This window comes from Aquarana catesbeiana, linkage group LG02 (genome assembly GCF_042186555.1).
Source record: "Aquarana catesbeiana isolate 2022-GZ linkage group LG02, ASM4218655v1, whole genome shotgun sequence".
NCBI classification, from domain to species: domain Eukaryota; kingdom Metazoa; phylum Chordata; class Amphibia; order Anura; family Ranidae; genus Aquarana; species Aquarana catesbeiana.
Window position 1 is genome coordinate 673,108,914 of NC_133325.1, and position 25,466 is coordinate 673,134,379.

The window sequence follows — 25,466 nt, forward strand, 5'->3', positions numbered from 1 at the left end:
AGTGTGTGTGTGTTTTGCTGAAGACATGTAAGATGGGGCCGCTCTGTATCGCTTATTCACCTGGACTGATCGGGAGTAACGGCGGTCCTTTCCCCTTTACATATACTGTATTTATATAAGGTCATTCAACTCATGTTTTAATGTTGCCATTTTGTAGTTGCTAAAAAATTTAAGTTATTTTGTACAGGTATTTTAAAGGAATATTTTCTTTGTCTTTTCTTTATAAAGGAAAAAAATACAAAATACGTTTTATTGCATTTCATTAGGTAAATATAAAATATTGGATATAAATATTTCATGTTTACCATTTCTAGACAGAAAATAGAGCTCTGGTTCGGTTTACTGGGCTAATTTTAACTATTTGAAAATAACCCGTACTTTACAGTTGTTGAAGCTCAGATTACACACACTGCTAAATGAGTCATTGACCCGTTCCCTTCCCTAACATTTTGCTCTGTTCTTTTCAGAGGGCTTCTTGCAAACCTCCTAGTTTTACAGAGACAGTGTGAAAGGAAACTGCTACTGCTGTGTTTTTCTTTAGAAAACCCATAATGTTTTTCAAATTCTGCATCACAGATGTATCCTATAATACATGTTTATTTCTAAAATAATAATTTAAAGCTGAAGTTTTAGGGCATACAGCACCAAGGACATAACCATAGACGTGCGCAGGGGGTGTGCCAGGTGTGGCACAGCCTAATCACTCTGTGTGGTGCTGATTCCCACTACTGCCCAGGCTTCCTCCCGCGTTTCGCCTAGCAACCACACCCCTAGCACTAATACAGGTTTGCCCTTACCAGTCATTTCTAGTTTTGCTGGACAACCTAGTCTTCATATAATAGAGGCAAATGTATATAAAAGGTGTGTGAAATGGGAAAGAAATAGATATGCTGAAAGCTACCATTCCATGGATTACCACAGTTCTCACCATTCAATAATACGTGTGCTAGTGCTCCTTTATAGTAAACTGAATGGCAACAATTCTTGGATAGCATTAAAATTAGCATTCAGTGATTTATTTACAGTGTTGGCTGCAGTTGCTCTTTAAATTACTATATTTGCACATATATTCAATTATTGCAATGGTAAAAAACAACTACTATGGTTCAAGAAAAAAACTGCAGTAATGTGTATTCTTCAAATAAGCGTATCACACAGTAGATTCATTTTTCCTTGTGTTATTATTCAGTGGGACCTTGTGCACTAGAGTACACAAAGCTAAAGACAGCAGATCATTACTGGACAGATCCTTCAGCTGATGAACTAGTACAGAGGCACAGGATCCATGGAACTCACACTCGCCAGGACTCTAGTCCGTGCAAGAGGCCCGCCCTCGGTGTATGTATCCTTGTCTTCTAACCACCAAAGTACAGAAGTCATTTGCTGATGTTTCATAAACCATACATATTTGTGTTTGTTGTAAGCATAATACATTATCATTGGCATTGTATTTCTGTGTAGGTTAATGATCCTTATATTCTATGGTCTTCTGAGATTAAACATTGCTGATTAGAGCAATCTACACCACTTCAAATACATTATTGTCTGCTGATTAAAGGGTATTAGTAATTCTTTTTCAGTAAAATGATATGCTCGCAAATGAAACAAACCTACTTTGGATTCCTGTGATTCAATAATGTTGCAGTGGTTAGCATTGTATCGTTGTAGTAGAGAATGTCTAGGTTAATTTCTTTATAGAGAGACTGTCTGCCTAATATTTGTATGGTCTCCACCTAATTGTCTGGGTTTTTCTCCTGGAACATTAACTTCCTCCTGAAAACATTTCTATAAAGGCTTCTGTAGGTGGCAAATGCAGCATGTGCATTAAGCTTGCATTTGAGAAGCATTTAAAGTTTAACTTTAGCAAAAATTGAGTAAGGGGATATATGACATGGTCCTGGAGTCCAAGAGGGCAGAATTAAAAATCACCCACACGTACCAGGATGTTACAACCAATGGTCCCACATTTCATTGTACTTATATGGACAACCCCCGTGAGTATAGATAAGTTTTTTTATATGAAAGGGTAGTATTTACTTCTAAAAACCAGGCTTGGAAGATAGGAGGGGTAGCTTGCATCCAGTCTTGCGCAATCAGCTTTATTGCAGTAAATACATTTTCATGTAAGAATGTTGTCATAAATGTATCTGCTTCGGAATTCAGCTATAACCCTAACATGCATTGTTTGGGGAGTAGAGTTAGCGGGGAGTGCATTGTATCATGGATGAACCTCACTACTTGTGTCCAAAATCCTTAAGTGTTGGGGTAAGCTCAAAGCAAATGAAAGTAGGTGCCCCTGGCAAGCAAGCACATTGAGCATAGCGGGCTATGTGTAGATAGGAACTTGAACAAGCAGATAGGGGTCAGATAGGCCCTGTGAATTATACATATTTGTGTGAGACAATCTCCCAGGTAGATACCAATTAAAAATTATCAAGGACCTCACCCCAATCCTCATCAACCAGGTTTTTACTGTATATCAAGGACCTTGGGCCAATGCTCATCAACCAGATTATCTACTGTATATCAAGGACCTCACCACAGTCCTCATCAACCAGGTTATCTATATCTGCCCCTTAGTGAATTTTGATCTTGTATGCAAGTATTATGGAAAAGGGGATGAGAAGCATATTGTATAGTGTAGAGATCAATTTTCTTTTTTTTTTTTTTTTTTCTAACAAAGGGATAAGCACTAATACTGAGTAAGTTAGTAGAGAATTGAGTTAGTAGGGAATGATATAATTGTAGGTCACGAAAAAGCATATAATTAGGAAGTGAGAATTCTTCCTTAAGTAATTGAAAGGGTTTAAGACACCTTGCAGTGAGCAAATGGTGTAAGTATTAAAGCCCCTAGAGGCCCACAATTCTGCATTTGGGATCTTAAGAAGCTCAACTGTTTGTTGTGCCATAAAGGAGAGAAACCATGGATCATAGGAAGATTCTATTTGATAATTGACAAGTCCCAGATACATTTATGGAGATGTAGGAGTCCTGTGCGGTCATCAGCTACATTGGAGCCCCGCAGACCACACATTACTGCACGTAGGGGATGAGGCATAGACATGGTGAAGACAACTTGCTGAAGTTCAAACCGAGCAACAGAATGGGGAAGGAAGGGGATTTTAGTGACTTTGAACGTTGCATGGTTATTGGTGCTAGACGGGCTGATTTAAGTATTTCAAAAACTGCTGATCTACTGGGATTTTCACACACAACCATCTCTAGGGTTTACAGAGAATGGTTCAAAAAAGAGAACATATCCAGTGAGCAGAAGTTGTGTTTAGGAAAATGCCTTGTTGATGTCAGAGGTCAGAGGAGAATGGGCAGTCTGGTTTGAGATGATAGAAAGGCAACAGTAACTAAAAACAAAAAAAATCACTCATTACAACCAAGGTATGCAGAATACCATCTCCGAATGCACAACACCTCGAACCTTGAAGCAGCTACAGCAGCAGAAAACCAAACTGGGTGCCATTCCTGTCAGCTAAGAACAGAAAACTGAGGCTACTATTCGCACAGGCCCACCAAAATTGGACAAAAGAAGATTGGAAACCTGTTGCCTGGTCTGATGAGTCTTGATTTCAGCTGCAAGATTCAGATGGTAGGGTCAGAATTTGGAGTGTAAACATAAAAGCATTGATCCATCCTACCTTGTATCAATGGTTCAGGCTGGTGGTGTAATGGTGCGGGGGATATTTTCTTTGCACACTTTGGGCCCCTTAGTACCAACTGAGCATTGTTTAAATGCCACAAGCTACCTGAGTATTGTTGCTGACCATGTCCATCCCTTTATGATTACAGTGTACCCATCTTCTGATGGCTACTTCCAGCAGGATAATGCACCATGTCACAAAACTCAAATCATCTCACCACTGGTTTCTTGAACATGACAATGAGTTCACTGCACTCCAATGGCCTCTACTGTCACCAGATCTCAATCCAATAGCGCACCTTTAGTATGTGGTGGGACGGGAGATTTGCATCATGGATGTGCAGCCAACAAATCTGCAGCAACTGCACGATGCTATTATGTCGATATGGACCAAAATCTCTGAGGAATGTTTCCAACACCTTGTTGAATCTATGCCATGAAGAATTCAGGCAAAAGGGGGTCCAACCTGGTACTAGCAAGATGTACCTAATAAATTGGCCAGTGAGTGTATAATATGGCAAACTATAGACAATATTGCTAAACCCTAACACACATTGATACGATTTACATTGCAATTTTAAAGACTATAGATTGCCTTTAACAGAGGTCTGTTGTCACTAATTGCTTCTGTTTATAGCAGGGCCATGGGAGCTCTCTGTGGTCCTGAAAAGGCTTAGCCGTGCTCACACATCTTAGAATATAAATGCAATGGCCGGGTTACATTGATTTTGCTGTGTTGTGGAGATCTTTATTCCTGGGAGCCATTAATGACTACAGAGACTACAGAATATGCACCATGACACGGCCACACGAGAACGTATACAGCTTAGATCTCAGAATATCTTAGGTCAATCCCTGAAACATTGCCCATTCTATAACTATAATCCACCGTCATCATCATTCTATCAAGAGTGACAAAAAATGTAAGCTAAGGAAAAATGAAAAAAAGTATATGTCTCCTGTCAATAACATAGTGCAGCACCTTGCACAAGTAACGGATTTTCAGGTTTAGTGACATTTGATCTGCATGCACGTCTTTTTTTTTTTGTCCATAGCAGTACAAAACTAACAGTAGTTAGCATTTTTGGAAGTATTTATCCACTTGGCATATTTTAGTGACTAAACTAAACTAAAGAAAAAATCCATACAATACAGGTGCCTAGTAAAATATACAGATCAGCCATAACATTATGACCACATACCATAACCTGTTCAAGCATGGGCTGCACTAGACCTCTGGAAGTATGCTGTGGTATCTTGCACCAAGCTGTTACTAGCAGATCCTTTAAGTCCTGTAAGTTTCGAGGTGGGGCCTCTATTATTTGGGCTTGTTTTTCCAGCACATCCCACAGGTGTTCAGTTGGACTGAGATCTGGGGAATTTGGAGGCCATGTCAACACCTCAAACTCATTGTTTTGTTCCTCAAACCATTTTTCTTGAATTCTTTAGACTAGGCCACCTTCTTCTATTGTTCACTGCTCTAGTTCTGATGCTCACGTGCCCATTGTAGGCACTTTCAGTTGTGGACATGGGTCAGCATTGGCACCCTGACCAGTCTTTGGCTATGCAGCCCCATACGCAACAAACTGTGATGCACTGTGTGTTTTGACTACTTTCTATCAGAACCAATACTAACTTTTCAGCAATTTGAGTTACAGAAGCTACGGGCCAGTGTGGCTCCCCACATGCATCAACAAGCCTTGGCCACCTATGACCCCATCACTGGTTCTGCGGTTTTTCTTCCTTAGACCATTTTTTATAGGCCTGACCACTGTAGACTGGAAACACAAGAGCTGCAGTTTTGGGGTTGCTCTGACCCTACAACCATTACAATTTGGCTCTTGTCAAAGTCATTTAAAAAAAAAATGTCATACTTACCTGGTTTGTACAGTGGTTTTACACAGAGGAGCCCCGATCTCCTGCTTTCAGGTCCCCTGCCAGTGCTCCTGGCTTCTCCTCTTCAGCCAGTGCCTCCAATAGCAAGCTCTGGGGGCACTGGTGTGTGCTCGCTCCCGGGCCCCACTGTATGCATCCATAAAACACATCTTATGGAGCCCCCCACACCTTGAGCCTTTAAAACCACTTTAAGGGACAACACATTCACTTGCTGCCTAATATATCCCACCCACTTTCAGATACCATTGTAACGAGATAATCAATGTTATTCACTTTACCTGTCAGTGGTCATAATATGGCTGATTGGTATGTGTATATATTTATATATATTTATATCACGCATATAGACATATTGTCAAGTTCTAAAAATGCTTTATGTAAATATCACTCCACCCTTAAGATACCTTCTTCTTTTCCAATCAGATTTTTATTTGGTACATTTCTTATTTAAATGATTGCAGACACAAAGCACATCGAACATTTTATAGATATCCTGATTATCACGTTCTTCTACCCAAGGGCATAAAATAATTTATGGGTCCTCTAGCAAATTTTCATGACCATTGCCCTTCACTTTCTGTGGTTGTAGTTTCAGACATGTACAGTCAGGTCCATAAATATTGGGACATCGACACCATTCTAATCTTTTTGGTTCTATACACCACCACAATGGCTTTGAAATTAAACAAACACGATGCGCTTTAACTGCAGACTTTCAGCTTTAATTTGAGGGTATTTACATCCAAATCAGGTGAATGGTGTAGGAATTAAAACAGTTTGTATATGTGCCTCCCACTTTTTAAGGGACCAAAAGTAATTGGACAATTGGCTGCTCAGCTGTTCCATGGACAGATGTGTGTTATTCACTCATTATCCCATTTACAAGGAGCAGAGTTCATTTCAAGTGTGCTATTTGCATTTGGAATCTGTTGCTGTCAACTCTCAATATGAGATCCAAAGAGCTGTCGCTATCAGTGAAGCAAGCCATCATTAGGCTGAAAAAAACAAAACAAACCCATCAGAGAGATAGCAAAAACATTAGGTGTGACCAAATCAACTGTTTGGAACATCCTTAACCCCTTCCCGCCGACCGTACGCAGATGTGCGTACTCGGCTTTCCAGGGTTATACCGGGATGATGCCCGCAGCTGCAGGCATCATCCTGGTACCGTTGTTTAGAGCCGGTGATCGGCTATCCGAGTATAACAAACGATGTGGCTAAAAGCCGCTCGGCTGTTATACCGGAGGAGCGGGAGGGGACATCCCCTCTCCTGCTGCCTCCCGCTGCTCTTACCGGGCCTCCCGTGCGATCGGGAAGCCCGGTGTCCAATTGGCTGCCTTTGGCGGCTGGGGGCGGGCTGGAACGAAGCTGTGGGCGGCTTCGTTCCAGCCTTCTCACTGTAAACGCGGAAGCGACGTCATGACGTCACTTCCCATTTACTCGGCTGCCAATGGCGCCGGTTTTAAAAAAATATACAGTGTTCAGAATCGCCGTTTTCGGCGATCTGAATACTTTGAAGTGCAAAGGAGGGATCGGGGGTCTTTTAGACCCCCGATCCCTCCATAAAGAGTACCTGTCACCACCTATTACTGTCACAAGGGATGTTTACATTCCTTGTGACAGCAATAAAAGTAAAAAAAAAAAAAATTTTTTTAAACACAATTTATAAGTATAAAAAAAAATAAAATAAATTAAAAAAAAATGTTTTAAAGCGCCGCCGGAAGTCGTGCTCGCGCCTGCATATGTAAATGGTGTTCAAATCACACATGTGAGATATCGCCGCGATCATCAGAGCGAGAGCAATAATTCTAGCCCTAGACCTCCTCTGTAACTCAAACCTGGTAACCGTAAAAAAAATTTAAAGCGTCTCCTATGAAAATTCATAGGTACCGTAGCTTGTCGCCATTCCACGAGTGCGTGCAATTATAAAGGGTGACATGTTTGGTATCTATTTACTCGACGTAACATCATCTTTCACATTATACAAAAAATTGGGGTAACTTTACTGTTTGAATTTTTTAAAATTCATGAAAGTGTCCCTTTTCCAAAAATTTGCGTTTAAAACACTGCTGCACAAATACCGTGTGATATAAAATATTGCAACAATCTCCATTTTATTCTCTGGATTCTCTGCTAAAAAAATATATATAATGTTTGGGAACTCTAAGTAATTTTCTAGCAAAAAATATGAATTTTAACTTGTAAACACCAAATTTCAAAAATAGGCTTAGTCATGAAAGGGTTAAAAAGAAAGAATGCACCGGTGAGCTCAGCAACACCAAAAGACCTGGAAGACCACGGAAAACAACTGTGGTGGATGACCAAAGAATTCTTTCCCTGGTGAAGAAAACACCCTTCACAACAGTTGGCCAGATCAAGAACACTCTCCAGGAGGTAGGTGTATGTGTGTCAAAGTCAACAATCAAGAGAAGATTTCACCAGAGTGAATTCAGAGGGTTCACCACAAGATGTAAAGCATTTGTGAGCCTCAAAAACAGGAAGGCCAGATTAGAGTTTGCCAAACAACACCTAAAAAAGCCTTCACAGTTCTGGAACAACATCCTATGGACAGATGAGACCAAGATCAACTTGTACCAGAGTTATGGAAAGAGAAGAGTATGGAGAAGGAAAGGAACTGCTCATGATCCAAATCATGCCACCTCATCAGTGAAGCATGGTGGTGGTAGTGTCATGGCGTGGGCATGTATGGCTGCCAATGGAACGGGTTCTCTTGTATTTGTTGATGATGTGACTGCTGACAAAAGCAGCAGGAAGAATTCTGAAGTGTTTCGGGCAATATTATCTGCTCATATTCAGCAAAATGCTTCAGAACTCATTGGACGGCGCTTCACAGTGCAGATGGACAATGACCCGAAGCATACTGTGAAAGCAACCAGAGTTTTTTAAGGGAAAGAAGTGGAATGTTATGCAATGGCCAAGTCAATCACCTGACCTGAATCCGATTGAGCATGCATTTCACTTGCTGAAGACAAAACTGAAGGGAAAATGCCCCAAGAACAAGCAGGAACTGAAGACAGTCGCAGTAGAGGCCTGACAGAGCATCACCAGGGATGAAACCCAGCGTCTGGTGATGTCTATGCGTTCCAGACTTCAGGCTGTAATTGACTGCAAAGGATTTGAAACAAAGTATTAAAAAGTGAAAGTTTGATGGATGATTGTTAATCTGTCCCATTACTTTTGGTCCCTTAAAAAGTGGGAGGCACATATACAAACTATTGTAATTCCTACACCGTTCCCCTGATTTGGATGTAAATACCCTCAAATTAAAGCTGAAAGTCTGCAGTTAAAGCACATCTTGTTCGTTTCGTTTCAAATCCATTGTGGTGGTGTATAGAGCCAAAAAGATTAGAATTGAGTCGATGTCCCACCTACAAATGATACATTTTTTTCAGATTTTAACAGGGCTTTTTTTTTTTGCGGGAATGTGGGGGAACGCAGTTCCATCATCTCCAACACTGACTGTATGTAATGGCAAGGGGTGCTGGGGTGTGCTGCAGGGTCTTTTGATGCTGGCTGCTGGGGAATCTATTCCAGCTGGAGGGGATATATTTTTGCATGGGGGGGGCCTGTTGTTGCTGGTGGAGAACCGATGTTTGCTGGGGTGGGTCTTACATTGCTGGGGGCTCAGTTATTGCTGGGAGAGACCTACTATTGAAGGAGGGGTCTATTGTTGCTAGTTTCTGGCTGATGGAGAGTCTTTTGGTGCTGACTGTGGGGAGATCTGTTGTTGCTGCCAGGGGTCTATTGTTGCTGGGGGATTTATTGTCACTGCAGGGGGGTATTTGTTTTGGTTGGTCCATTGTTGTTGGGGAAATCTATTGTTGCTAGGGGGGGGGGGCTCTATTGTTACTGGCTGCAGGGGATCTATTTTACTGCTTTTCTTGTTAGCATTAACATATTCCAAACTAATGCCGTATCGCCACAAAAAGATACTTGGTTCTTTATTCTCTAAAAGGGCAGTAATGGGAGGAGAGGGTAGGGGTGGAACCGAGGAACGGTGCTCGGAGGTGGATAGGGGTGGAGAAAAGGGGTCGGAAAGGGGGAGTTCCTGCACCTGTTCTCTGAGAAAAAAAAGCCGTGGATTTAAGTAATATAATCAAAGTCACTTCAAAGTCACTTCTTATACCAAATGCTGCCCAAAATGCATGAATATAAGAATAAATACACTTTTTCATAGCAATAATGTTTTATATTTTTAATTCAAAACTTTAGTTATAAAATTGAATAATACTGTTACATTTTTTAGCCAATATGTTTGTAAGAAGTCCAAGGTGCATAAGGCTAGAAAGTATTTCTGGCACAGACAGATGGAATAGATGAGTTCCTCTGTTCTGTTCTAAAGATAAATTCATCTAAATCTAAAAAAAATACAAACAATTCGACATTAAGGCACAAATGACACATTCTTCACAGAAAAAGCAAGCCCTAGAATTGATATCACTGGTAATATTTTCTGACCTAAAAAGACAAACACGAAGACATATGCCTTTGATTCAGAAAAGCAAATACCATTTAGAATAGATTGTAAGTGAGTGGAGTAAAGGGATTGTATGAGTAACCAATGATTATTTATGGAGGATAGAAGGGCAAATTCTAATATCAAAGAGGAATTATATGTAGCAGAGAAACAAATGTTCTTTGTGTTTGAAGAATGTGCCCTGCAGACTTCATGATCTGCCAAGAGGTCAGTCATTCTCCAAATACTTGAAATGTAAGATATTTGAAAGCTGAATTATTCAAATGGCTGGAAAATCAAATATATATGACTGTGGAGGAATAGGAGCAAATACATTTGGAATAATTGCCCTAATTAGGTCACCTTAGAAACAGTAGGACCAAATGTATGTATAGTCAGACCTTTGCAGATCATCTAAAATGATTATTTGTGAAGTCATTTTTTCTGCTATCCTCTTTATCTGTGGGTTATATTTTCCCATTGCCTTTAACCACTTGCTGACCGATGTACAAAAATGGTTATAACAAGCTTGTGGCTACAGCTGTAGCCATGCCCTTGGTATAATTTTTTACAGCCAGTGATCAGTTGTTCAGTAAGTGATCTGGGAGGCTATCTACAGCCACATGAACACTTTTACTGAAGTGAGTTTGGCCGCTGCTGCCTGCCGTGGTTCCCGAACTCTCATGTTCCTCTGGGATCAGCGGATCAGCAGTAAACAGCCAGGATAGCAAGCTACAGAGAAGACTGAGAAACATCCATTCCCCAATCTCCTTTGTAACTAATAAACATGGAAGCGATGATGATTTAATCACTTCTGGTTTTAGAGCTCTCATTCCTTGGCTGCTACAGCCAGGGAAGCTGCTAAACAAGCACGATCTGTGCATGATCAGCTGCACTAGAGGGCAATACAATTTAGTGTATTTTTTCCTGAAAAGTTGCATTTGTGAAACAACTGTAAGAATATTGTGTGAAATAAAAAGTGAATAAGTAAAAAATTTTGACTTTAACATGTGTGTGAAAAATGTAAAAAAAAACTGCCCTAGGCTTAATAGTGGTTAATAGTGAAGTGGCACATGCAGATTTAAAGAGTGAGCAACCCAATTTGTAATGTCGTGCTGATCACCACCTATATTAGTGCAGGCATAAATTGAGTCACGCTGTTCCACTAGTATATGCCCCATGCACAGACCATAAAAGATCAGTTATTGTAAGGCTTGGTTCACACTATGAAATGCAAGGAACCACACCGCATTCCTGTGCAATTCACATGCGATTCAGTGTGGTGCAATTTGAGCCCATTTATTTCAAATGGGCTTCAATAGCGCCGCATTGCACCAAAGAATTGCATGCACCTTTCTTGAGCCACACCGCAACCAGATTGCATGGTCGTTTTGTATCATGTGATCCAGGGCAGGCAAACACACCATGTTTGCAACCTGTGTTTAGGGTGTCGTTAACTTTGTATTGACTCCCCCAGCAGATCGCAAGGGCAGTGTGATTTGCATACAGCGTGGGAAATGTGCACGGATCACGGCATTTCCCACACTGCATAAGTGTGAACCTAGCCTGAAGCTGAAATTTACAGATGTAAAAAAAAAACAACACTGATTATTCAGTTTTCTGTTTATAAGAAAGGCTGTATTAATGCATAGAGCTTTAGAACATTTAGAAGATTTTGCCTCCAGCAATGCCCTGCACAGTTACACTCTGGGAACAAGAGGGCCAGCACTCATATAAGGCTGCATTGCTTTGCAGAATACTCACTAACAACATACTTACTAAAAGGCAGAGCGGAGGGAAAACATCATCAGTGATCTTCTGCTCCTCCATTGTCCAATTCCAGACCGGGGAACATCCTCAACCAAGCTGTATTGTTTCAATACAGTGCGGTCATCAGGGAGTTTCAGTATTTGTCTGTGTTTGGCTAAGGTCCCTGGATCCAATGCCAAGACAAAGAAATCCAGTACCCAAGGTGAAGATGGTAAACTGCCCCCCCCCCCCCCCCATCCTGGGTAGAAGAGGGGATGGGGCTAACATTGGCACACACAGCAAAATGTATGTAATGTTTGTGGCATGTGCTGGAATAATACCAATTAATTGTCATACACCCCAGCAAACTGAAGACTTTAAAATCAATCTATAATTATGGGCTAACAGCAGTGAAGGAAGAAATGTTCCTCTGTCAGTAGTGTCATTTAGGGGAAAAGGGTGTTGCTGGTAGGAAAAAATGACCGGCGTTTGAGTCAATGCTCCTTAGTGTCATTGAAACAAAAAATTGTCCCTGCATAGGTGGTGTCACTGGCAGAAATAAAATATCCCCGTGTTGGAGGTGTCCCTGTGTTTATGGTGTTGCTAAGAGGTAAAATGCACCTGCATCAGTGATGTCAGTCTGGGGAGTGGGCTCTGAGGGGTATATGGAACTGAAGGACTCTAGGGGGGCTCTGAGGAAGAAAGAGGTCCGAAAGGGCTCGTTCAGACATGTGGTTATTATTGCTGCCCTCTGAAGGCAATCAGTAGTGGATCACTTTTCAGAGGGTGTTTTGACAGGAGGTGAGCAGATGATATGATGCCTACTCACCATCTATTTTACCACTGAAAATGCCGAACCCCATTCCTCAAGCATATGCTTTGCATGCACTTGCAGGGTGTCCCTATTCACTCGAATGGGTCTCATTTAGCGGCAGTACCACCTGCCAACTGCAACATGCTGATTCATTTCTGCTGCGGCTGCAATGCAACGCAGCCATGGTATGTGTACAGCCCTGTTTTGACCACCCCCCGATCACAAGTTTAAATAAGCCCCTTGTCATTTTCGATGGATAATACAGCCCGTCAAACATGACCCTTGAAAGAGAATGGGACCATGCTGCAACTGCGTGCAGTGCACATAGGTGGAGAACAGGTTTGTGGGATTTTAGTGCTTAAACAGGTGGCAAGGAGGTGATGTAACACCTCATCTCCGCCTGTCAAGTGTCCTCCTAAAAGCAATCCATTGCAGGTGGCTCTTCAGAGGGCTACCTTAAGTGTAACTAAGCCCTAGGGAGGGAGGAGGCTAAGGGGCTCTTGGAGGGTTCTGAGGAGCAGAAGGGAGGTTTCCCCCTACCCTATATGTATTCACAATTCAGATCTCTCAGCATGATGACTGCCAGGAATGAAGGCACCTTTGTTTTTCTTCCCATCTTGGGTCATGTGACATGTCACATGACAAAGGGAAACTGGAAGAAGGGTCCTGGCCTCACCCCCCAGCAGCACCATGCTGAGATTGAGATGTGCTCCTGTCAGTGATGTGCAGGAGAAGCGGAATCCCATCCCCCTCCTTCCCACATAGTAACACTGCGCCTGTCTGCTTAATCATTTACAAGAGAAGCCACCTCCAACTATAATTCTCAGTTAGTAAAAGCAACCATATACAGTAGATGTGAATCAGTGGAGTAGTATGAAGACTAAGGAGAAACTTATCATGTATTTTTATGTAAAAAGCAAATAGATCTGCCTCATAAACTTGTGTTATGTTATATCATACAAAGCACATATAGACAAAAACAAAATTTGTAAATCGTTAACACACACTGAGAAATGTACACAATTAATGATAGCCATACACGCTATGATTTTATTATCCGATTGATGTGCGATTAAAACAAAATGATCAAATCAGCAAATAATCAATTAGCCATAACATCCTTTCCGATTGATTTAGATCAGATTTGGTCGAAATGAGTCTATTGGCCAGGATCTAAAGTTATTGTTAATTCTTCATCAACATCACGGAGATGGTTTGGTCAAGAACCCAAACATATTTTGAGTGTTATGGTGGAAACAGAGGTACAGAGATGCGATTTGGTGATTTATGATCCAACTATCGATTGAAATCCAATTTTCTATGTGTGGCATATTGATTGATTGGGTTGTTGACTATAGATTGATTATTCTTATCAGGAGAGTTGGATCATTTATCAAAGTCTATATGGCCATTATATGTCTGACCATGTTGATATACCATAGATGTGTATATATAAAGAGGTTGCAGAACCATATTCAACAGTTAAAAGTAAACAGATAACAGCTTTAGACCTTGGTCCTTCCTTAAGCAAATTGACATTTTTGCATGAGGATGGAAAAGATGCAAATCTATTGTTGACATGTAACTGCTTGTTTTAGTGGCACTGCAACTCAGTTTCTTTTTTGTATCTACCTACTTAAACCCGAGTTTAGACTCGGGTTGCATGAAAGAGTCACTGTTAAAAAACAATATGGGCAATATGAGCCATGAGTAGACTGAGTGCCTGGGCATACTAAGTATATTATGCATCCCTCTGTGTACTTCCCATATCAGTTTTATATCGTTTGAGCAGCTAGTATTTTTTGCAGACTTCATACACAATAAAATAAAAGCACATTGTTGTTTTATGCGGTCACTTTGATCGGTGGTCACCCCTGTGCTTTACGTACTTGCTATGGCAACCTCCTTATTGAAAGCTTTACACTTTTCACAGATTAAGAAGCGTCATTCCAGTGGTAGCATGTCAGAGGATAAATTTGCAGCATCAGCGCGAGAATATGTTGAGTCACTTCACCAGAATTCCAAAATACATCTACTCTATGGGAAAAACAATGTTCAGGTTCAACCAGTAAGTAAACGTATATTTCTGCTAAGGTCATAAGATTTCAATATTCTCGTTTTATGTATACTTATATATGTTATATACTGTATATTCTTATAGATCAGGAACAAAAGACAATTTCAACTAGCAGGCATAGATTGCTTGAGAAATGTTTTTATTTTGTATTCTGTATCTGTTTCCTTGCTCTTTGAATGTGAGGCTAGGCTCCACTTCTGGGGCAGTCAGATCATTAAGGCCAGGTTCACATATGTTCGGCCGTGGTTCCCAGCATGGGGTTCGGTGTGTTTCGGTTCACCAGTTCAGGTGCGATTCCAAGTCCAAATTTTTGCCTGAATTCGCACCTGAACCGGACCCAAAAACGCACAGGACCCTTTTGGAATTTGCACCACTGCCTTCCAGGACATGTATGAACGGGCTCCATTGAGAGCCGGTCACAGGCGCCTGTCATGCGAATTGGATGTGGTAAAAACCGGAACCAATTCGCACATATGTGAACCCAGCCTTTATGCTGGGTACATACGGGATGAGTATCTGCTGGTTCAACAGAAACCGTCTGACATTCGGTCAGTGTGCATGGCTGTCTTTCAGACAGAAGATGGTCTAGAGACCAGCTTTTGTCAAAGCGACTTGTTGGAAAACCAACATCTGATCAGTGCTGGCAGCCAATGGCTGCCAGCACTGATTGGTGTGCCCTGGCAGGGGGGAGGCCCCTGTCAGAACACAGAAGCACAGCTGGGGAGATCGTAGCACTAACATAATTTGTGTTAGTACAGCAATCTGTCCTTATTTTTTTGTTCAGCCTGCTCGGTTGAACGAAAAACAACTTTATGTGTGTGCTGTCAGAGGTAAGTCTACTGATCAGTGGCGGCTGGTTATGTCTTGCTTGGGGATCAAATGCTTATTTTACTTACTGAACTGTACATTTGTATCGTGTGTTTCTGGATCTTTGGTTGCTATTCTGTCTCTATCATTTAAAATACACCAACGATAAAAAATCATAGACCTTTCATTTCTTTGTAAGTGGGCAAACTTACAAAATCTGCAGGGGATTAAATCATTATTTTCCCCACTGTAAATGGCAGAGGGCCCCTTTTGTCGGGCGCAGAGATTCTCAACACATAATATAGACTCCAGACTCAGTAAGGGAGGTAACTCCATGGTCACTAAAGAACTCAAGGGAGCTGCGTAGAGACAACGTGGAGAGTCAGTGTTAAGGAGATGTTAGTGTTCATATGATCTGTATAGAACTCACTGAAGGAGTTGTGGGAGTCTACCTCTTCTGGGGAGTCAAAAAACTTGACCATGCCCTCATGTTGGACTCGCATCCAGCACTGATATGCCATACTATAGTGCACCCATTTCTCTCTGAGCCTTTTAAGAACCTCCAAGAAGGTCTTGTTTTCCCTGTAAGTCAGCATAAAAACGCGTGGACAATGGTATTTTCATAGGGAAGCATAGAATGTTTCCTGGCCTCACTAAAGATCTTGTCCTGGTCAGTATAGTTCAAAAATCGGACTGGGAAAGGCTTCGGAGGAGCTCCGGGAACCCTACTTCCTGGCAGGACCCTATGGGCTCTTTCCACCACATAGTTGGGAGAGACCTAAGTCAGCTCTAGGAGATCCTTAAAGAAAGATTCCACAAATTCAGTCGGCTGATCCCCTTCAGCCCTTTCTGGCAGGCCAGCATGCAGACATTATTCTCGCAGAGCCAGTTTTCTACATCGTCTGCTTTGGCCACCAAAATTTGTACCATGAGTTGCAGAGAGTGCAGGATATCAGAGTGCCTGACAGTAGTATTTTCAGTGGCTGGCCGAGATGCGAGATCGTGTCTCAGTCTAGCGGCCTCGGATTTTGTCAAGATAACTTATGATCAGGTTGCATTCTTCAGCCAGTCTGTCAATGCAAACAAGCAAGGAGGTCTTACTTTGCTCTATGGCGTTGAGGATAATCATTGTATTATCTGTCGGGACTCGCTCAGGAGAAGGAGTAGCCTGCACCGAGTTGCCCCATCACAAGGAAATTTTTAGATAAAACTGTTGGAAGAAGCTCAATATTACAGCATACTAAACCAAAAAACTAATATTGAATATATTCACCTGTGATTCTGGCAGTAACACTTTCTGTTCTAGGATGACAACACTTACTGTACTATACATGTGAAGGAGAAGTGTGGTTACCCTTGGCCGCTCGGCTGATTTTAACAGCAAATGCTTCCTCTAGTTCTCTTTGTTATTACTTGAAGGGGAGTTGTTTTGTAGTCCACAGAAGATTTTGGTACAAAAATTGCAGAGTTATTTACAAAAATGAAAAAAAAAGTTTAAATAATAAAGGCTAGCTAAATGCAAAAATGTTTTAGTTGTGGATGGAGTGAAGAGGGATTAGAATACCTGTCAGTTTTTTATTGCTGTCTGTGCCCCCATTAGAGAGAATCACTCTCTCTTTTTGTCCAATTTACTGTTATGTTAAAAAAAAAATTCCACATTTGGGATTGTTCTCAGAACAGTAAGAGATGGGGGATCCTCCAATGGGGACACTGACAAACCCGACAGGGGTCATAACTCTCCTTTTTACTCTATCCAATATAAAAAAGGGTTCTGCCTTTAATCCTATTTTAATGGGTAGTAAAATATAAATTAAAAATATATAGTTGAAGACAGAAGAAGGGGGGTGAATCAATTAGGGCTGATCAGGGTAAAGTAAACGTTAATAATAGGTTAAATAGACACATTTTATTTTTATTTTTTAATTTGCCAGGTTGTTTTAACTGAAAGCATCTGCAGATTGAAATCAATCCATTTGATCTTCAGATGAATAAAACAGAGCAGATACAAAAGTAACAATGTTTCTTTGTATCACTCTATTTAGATAAACACAGAGACAGATTATTCTTTTTTGACAGCTGCAGCTTCCGGAGCTGGTGAATGTACAGAGCAATTCCCAGCTGAGAATTCCCAGCTGAGAATTGACGCCAATTGGGAGGGGAGGACACGCCAATGAAGCAAGGACTGGACATGCCTGGAATGTCCTCTGTACTATGATGATATTTTTTGGACGTGTAGCATATCCAGTGTCTTCACTGGGTAAGTATTAACACACAAAACAGGCATGTATACTAAAATATTATATTAAAAACCTCTTTTGATTTGTCCCGAAATATATAAATGTTTGTAACATGTAAACTCTTTTGTAGAAAGAAGATATGGAAGCTATTCCTGGATATCTTTCACTTCATCAGAGCGGGGAAAACTTGACATTAAAATGGACTCCTAACCAGTTACTAAATGGGACACTGGGAGAATCAGAACTCGAACAGAGGTAATACCACAACAGTAACAGTGTAAAGATTTGGCTGAAAGGGTCGATAAAATTCACCCAAATTTCAACAAAATAAATAAGATTTAAAGTCCAATTCCTGCCAAAACATTTTAAATTTTGTGTTTTATAAAAGCAGAAAAGGATTTCAGTTTTTTACTGCTGTCTGTGTCCCTGTTGGGGAACTTTCTCCTCACTTGTCGCTATTTGTGCCTTACTGTTTTGGTGACAACTGCATCCCTCCATTTTTTGTACAAGTGTCACCAAGACAGGAAGTAAGGGAAGAACCCCAATAGGGTCACAAAAAAAATAAAAACCTGAGCTGAGATGACCTTTTCAGGTACAACTTTGACATGTGTAGTATCACTGGATTGGCATAAGGCCAATGTGGTGCCTACATTTAAAAAGTGATCAAAGTCTTTACTGGATAGCTACAGACTGGTTAATTTATCTTCTGTATTTGGGCAGATACTTGAGAGTTTAATAAAAGACCATGTAGAAGAGTTTTTGCTAGAAAACAATATTTTAAGCAATAGTCAGCATGGATTCATGAGAGACCGAAGTTGTCAAACCTGGTTTCTTTTTATGAGAAAGTAAGCAAAAATGTAGGCAAAGGAGTTACTGTGTATATAGTATACTTGGATTTTGCAAATGCATTTGCCACAGTTACTCACACAGTGACACAGCTAATGTGTAAGTCAAGGTCTGCTATTATGGGTGCTATTGTTTATGGGCATAAAATCCATCAGGCTGCAAGTGCAAACTTTGGCACCACAGTTCTCACACAATTCCGCTTTCTAGTGTCATGACATCAGCAGACTAGACATTACACGTATAAGTTTCGTCAGAGTGACAGGACAGGGCAGGCTGTATTCATGTGAACAGAGTTTGTTTCTAAGATACTTATCAAGAGCCCCCTCTTTGAAATATATGTGCCTTGACTACTTTGACTACCTTTCTGTCTTTATGGTGACTCACTCACATTGGGTTTGGATGGTTCCCCATTGGGAAGTTGGACCTTTTATTTTAAAATTCTGTGTACAAGACCATTCACTGTTTACTAAATGTACCTGAACTTTACATCCGAGAAGCAAGGGCTTCACTCATTTGCACCTCTACTGGCAACATACACATGCTATGAATTCCAGTCTACCCTACTGACTGATAATACTATATTAAAGATTAGGAGTGGCTTCCAGTGTACTCATTCTGTCACATGGCCCTGAAGAAGGATTCCTGAAACTTGTCGAGCCCACGTGTTAACTGTAATCAAAATCTTTGCATGTTGTAAACCCCTATGTGGAGGTTTCATTTATAATGTTGTGTAATAGATTTTTAATGGTACATAATAAAGTTCTTTATATGGTACTTCTATATGTCCACACAAAGTTCATGACTACATATTCTATTCATAGTACAAGGTTATGTTGCTCTCTTCTTCTCCTGCAACTTCTGAGCAGACTGGGTACAGTATCCCTCTGTGTGTTGCTATCCCCAGATGGGAGGTAGAGGTGCCAGGCTGCATAGAACACACACTTTAGCCTATTTCCCTCTGCCCACATCTACACAGTCTGTGAACTTTGTGGTTGCTGTGCAGCCCTGAAATTTTACCCTCTGTTCAGTAAAAGCATAACACAGAGAGTACTAGCACACTGATGTGCACATACAGGAGCTCTGTAACTATTATTATAAGTATTTTATATAGTGCCAGCAGTTTACATATTCTGTATATATGGTACATTCATATCAGTTCCTGTCCTCAAGGAGCTTACAATCTAAGGTCCCTAACTCACATTGATACTTATACAGTGCCTTGAAAAAGTATTCATACCCTTTGAAATTTTCCACATTTTGTCATTTACAACCAAAAACTTAAATTTATTTTATTGGGGTTTTATGTGATAGACCAACACAAAGTGGCACATAATTGTGAAGTGGAAGGAAAATGATAAATGGTTTTCAATTTTTTTTACAAATAAATATGTGAAAAGTGTGGCGTGCATTTGTATTCAGCCCCCCTGAGTCAATACTTTGTAGAACCACCTTTCACTGCAATTACAGCTGCAAGTCTTTTTGGGTATGTCTCTACCAGCTGTGCACATCTAGAGAGTAGGGATGAGCTGAACACCCCCGGTTCACCCCCCCCTTCAGGTCTGGTATGGATTTTCAGGGGAACCCCGTGCCAAAATTTAAAAAAAAATGGAGTGGGGTCCCCCCAAAAATCCATACCAGACCCTTATCCGGGCACGCAACCTGGCAGGCCACAGGAAAAGAGGGGGGGAAGAGAGAGCGCCTCCCCCTCCTGAATCGTACCAGGCCACATGCCCTCAACATTGGGAGGGTGCTTTGAGGTAGCCCCCCAAAGCACCTTGTCCTCATGTTGATGGGGAGAAGGGCCTCATCCCCACAACCCTTGGCCGGTGGTTGTGGGGGGTCTGCGGGCAGGGGACTTATCGAAATCTGGAAGCCCCTTTAACAAGGGGACCCCCAGATCCCGCCCCCCCGTGTGAATTGGTAATGGGGTACAAATGTACCCCTACCATTTCACAAAAAAAGTGTCAAAAAGTTTAAAAAACACAAGAGATGGTTTTTGACAAGTCCTTTATTAATTTCTTCTTCTTTCATCTTCTTTCTTCTGGTCTTCCTTCGGTGTTCTTCTTCTTCCTCCATCTTCTTCCTCTCCATCTTCTTCTTCCTCCGCTCTTCTTCTCGTCCCGACATTTCTTATATAACAGAGGTGACCCCGCCCTCCTCTGTCACACAGGGACTTCCCTGTGACTTTCCCCGTGTTGTCAGAGGGGGCCGAGTCACCCGTTTACGTTGTGCCATACTCTTTCCATTTTCTTATGATGGATTGAACAGTGCTCTGTGAGTTGTTCAAAGCTTCGGATATGTTTTTATACCCTAACCCTGCTTTAAACTTCTCCACAACTTTTTTCCTGACCTGTCTGGTGCGTTCCTTGCCCTTCATGATGCTGTTTGTTCACTAAGGTTCTCTAACAAACCTCTGAGGGCTTTAGAGAACAGCTGTATTTATACTGAGATTAAATTACACACAGGTGGACTCTATTTACTAATTAGTTGACTTCTGAAGGCAATTGGTTCCACTAGATTTTAGTTAGGGGTATCAGAGTAAAGGGGGCTGAATACAAATGCACACCACACTTTTCACATATTTATTTGTAAAAAAATTGGAAAACTATTTATCATTTTCCTTCTACATTACAATTATGTGCCACTTTGTGTTGGTCTAGCACATAAAATCCCAATAAAATCATTTTATGTTTTTGGTTGTAACATGACAAAATGTGGAATATTTCTAGGGGTATGAATACTTTTTCAAGGGACTGTACATACTAGTGCCAATTTAGACAGGACCCAATTAGCCAAAGCAAACTACATGCAGGTAGTGTCGTGGTTGGGATTCAACCTGAAAACTATAGTGCTGCCAGGCAGAAGTGCTAAACACTAAGCCACTGTTGTGCCCATGAATGGATTGATGTTTTACAGCCTCAGTTTAAGTGGAGGGACATAGAGTGAGTCAATAAACAGAAAAGAGTACAATGCATGTTCTCCCTCTCATTTATCCAGGCCATGGTATAGATAATAGTGGATAGTCACACTCAACTGGGCATATGCTATAATGCTGAAGATGTTTCATAGCTTCTCCACGACACTTCTTCAGTTCTAATGAATGTCAGGAAGATACCCCAGCATTTATAACCATTGATAGCAGAGACAGCTTGATCCAATCGCCATGGAATGATGGAACGTACAGATGTTGATTGTCCAAGTACAGGATGAGATATTTTAATAACAAAGTGCAGCACGGCTTATAATATACACTGTATAAACCCTCAATGTGAATACCAGTTAATTCTAGGTATACGTGAATATAAATAAATAGATTAAAAACAAAACTGAAATTATTATTCTGCATGCTGGTAAATACAGTGGGGAAAATAATTATTCTATCCCCTGCAGATTTTGACAGTTGGCCCACTTACAAAAAAATGAAGGGTCTATAATTTTTTTATCATAGGTGTATTTTAATCAACCAATAATCCAGAAAAAATACAAATGTTATAGATTGGATTATTTTCCCCACTGTACTGTATATGCACTCTTCTTTACAATTGCAATCACCAAATGAAACTCAAACAATCCTATTATCTTAGATAACAGTAGTTCCGCGCTTAGGAAAGGAAAGGGAAAAAAAAGGAACTGCAGCCCCCCTGACACTGAATATCACCTAGGTGAAATTCAAATCAACAAATGTTCTAAGGAAGGGGAATTGGCGCTGTTCTACTATATGTGCATTAAATGTGGTTCCTATATAAATACATATATAAAAAACATATATGAAAAATGAATAATATTTAGGTGCAGCTAATGTGCTCTTGGGAGCTATAATTGAGTGCAAAAAACTCCACCAATCAATGTTATCTAATAAAGTGCAACGTGCTAAAAATATATATATATATATATATATGTATATATATATATATATATATATATATATATATATATATATATATATATATATGTATATGTATATATGTATATATATATATATATATATACATATATATATATATATATACCCAAAAAAACCTATAACAATAAGAATCTGTAAACGTCCCAAGTGTGATGAAAAAATGTGTGGTACCAACTTATTAAACAATTAGACCATTAGAGTAAAGTCCCCAACGTAAATACGTGAAAAGTCCAGTACACAAATCAAGTGATAAAATTATATAAGAGATGTACTGAAAAAATTATTTTTAAATTGATGAAAACAATGTCCCAAAAATTTGTGTACAGAGAAAATCTTGGATGTGTCCCTCTGCTGGAAAAACTGTAATCTTAGTGCAGCAAGTGTTCCCCGTCTTCCAATACACCCCCACTCATGCTCTCACTCACCGGACTGCCCAACCTCTGCAGGGGTAAAAGGCATGCAGATAGACTCCAGCGACGATGAACCCAGGAAACGGTCCTCAGCCCACTGCTGTATATCCTTCTTTGATGTTGCGGTATCCCCAGTGTTAAACATCCATATGCAGCAAAGAAAAAATGTATCTCATAGCGTGAATCCAAAAAAATGGATTTATTAATTTAATCAATAAAATATTTTTGTTTAAAAACAGGAGCTGACAGCGCTCCACAAACCGGTTCACAGCCTGGGCGCCTCAGATGACGTCTTGATGACGAAACGCGTAAGGCGTGGCCTCGTGATACGCATACGTCAGTCTCTTGTCTGGTTTACGTGGAGTCTTCCGGTTTCAGAGAGGCGGGCGGTGGAACGCACGCTCAACCACGCTCCCCTGCCCAGGCTGTGAACCTGTTTTCATCAATTTAAAAATAATTTTTTCAGTACATCTCTTATATAATTTTATCACTTGATTTGTGTACTGGACTTTTCACGTATTTACGTATTTTTGGGACATTGTTTTCATCAATTTAAAAATAATTTTTTCAGTACATCTCTTATATAATTTTATCACTTGATTTGTGTACTGGACTTTTCACGTATTTACGTTGGGGACTTTACTCTAATGGTCTAATTGTTTAATAAGTTGGTACCACATATTTTTTCATCACACTTGGGACGTTTACGGATTCTTATTGTTATAGGTTTTTTGGGTATATATATATATATATATATATATATATATATATTTTTTTTTTTAGCACGTTGCACTTTATTAGATAACATTGATTGGTGGAGTTTTTTGCACTCAATTATAGCTCCCAATCCTATTATCTTAGGCTGCTGCTCTCTAAATATAACTTATGCCAGCACACAGAATAATAATTTACATTTTGGGGTCTTTTTATGTATTTTTTTTACCTTCCCCCTCCAGAAGGACATCTGCCAAGGTTTTCCACTGTCCCTGTTCCTATGTTCCCTGGCAGAGAAACTGTTTACTTGTATTTTCAGACAAGCCTCTTCATTTTTGTGAAAATATATGTGTCACTGGCGCAAAAACTATCCTATCAAAAATGGTGTAAGTGATATTTATAGCTGCTGCATCCAAAAAATTTTTCAAAGAAAAAATTAAATTAAAAGTGCTATGTGAGTGGATGCGCTGCTCCCATCTGTGCTCTCTATATTGCCTGTGTATGTGCTATCTCAATAGCCTAATTTGGTTCACCATCCACCTAACAGGTTATATCTCATTTATACAATAATCATATGTTTGTATAATTCATCACATGTGAACAACAACTTAATCCAAATACTTTAAATCATATAAAAAGTCCAGTGACATATGTCACATCATGATAGACTCTTCTTCATATGTGTTGCGAATCATCCGTTATAATTGCCGTGGGCGGCGTGCTCTTGTGTGTGGTATCAGATTAAAAGTGACTTAGTGCTTCACCACCACCTGTGAGATTTGCCACTCACCAGATTAATCTTTAAAACTGCACCTTTGGTTCATTAACAGGGATAACCACTCCACTCAAAGGAAACTTTTCTCCAATATCTATACCAGGTCCTCAATGTTCCTCATGCAAACGGATAAAAAACCATCATCGCGCAATAACGTTTAAAACCTTTATTCCATACATAAAAAACACTTTGCACTCACATTTCCAAGTGCCATTAGGCCGGCACCGAGCTTTTCCCGCAGTTAAGGACGGGTGGGCACTGCAGCCCGGTTCGTCTAGTGTGTGCTAGATGGTCTCCGTTGCCGCTTACGTTTCCCCTGTTTGCGTTCGCGTCCTCTCCAAACCCCGTTCGTTCCCGGTCACATGGGTACGATAATCTCCCAGCAGCCTCTACGCGTTTCGCAATCAAATTTGCGTCATCAGGAAGCTTCCTGATGACGCAAATTTGATTGCGAAACGCGTAGAGGCTGCTGGGAGGTTATCGTACCCATGTGACCGGGAACGAACGGGGTTTGGAGAGGACGCGAACGCAAACAGGGGAAACGTAAGCGGCAACGGAGACCATCTAGCACACACTAGACGAACCGGGCTGCAGTGCCCACCCGTCCTTAACTGCGGGAAAAGCTCGGTGCCGGCCTAATGGCACTTGGAAATGTGAGTGCAAAGTGTTTTTTATGTATGGAATAAAGGTTTTAAACGTTATTGCGCGATGATGGTTTTTTATCCGTTTGCATGAGGAACATTGAGGACCTGGTATAGATATTGGAGAAAAGTTTCCTTTGAGTGGAGTGGTTATCCCTGTTAATGAACCAAAGGTGCAGTTTTAAAGATTAATCTGGTGAGTGGCAAATCTCACAGGTGGTGGTGAAGCACTAAGTCACTTTTAATCTGATACCACACACAAGAGCACGCCGCCCACGGCAATTATAACGGATGATTCGCAACACATATGAAGAAGAGTCTATCATGATGTGACATATGTCACTGGACTTTTTATATGATTTAAAGTATTTGGATTAAGTTGTTGTTCACATGTGATGAATTATACAAACATATGATTATTGTATAAATGAGATATAACCTGTTAGGTGGATGGTGAACCAAATTAG

General features: G+C 40.6%; 1 protein-coding gene across 2 annotated transcripts in view; it reads left to right on the plus strand.

Moving 5' to 3' along the window:
* Nucleotides 1–25,466, plus strand: part of SGSM2 (small G protein signaling modulator 2) — a 528,702-nt gene that overhangs the window by 409,247 nt on the left and 93,989 nt on the right. For both annotated transcript variants that reach the window (XM_073616693.1, XM_073616694.1), the window contains exons 6-8: nt 1,190–1,338; nt 14,522–14,656; nt 17,840–17,964. In XM_073616693.1, coding sequence (XP_073472794.1) covers nt 1,190–1,338; nt 14,522–14,656; nt 17,840–17,964 — 409 coding nt within the window. The remainder of the gene's footprint in view (nt 1–1,189; nt 1,339–14,521; nt 14,657–17,839; nt 17,965–25,466) is intronic.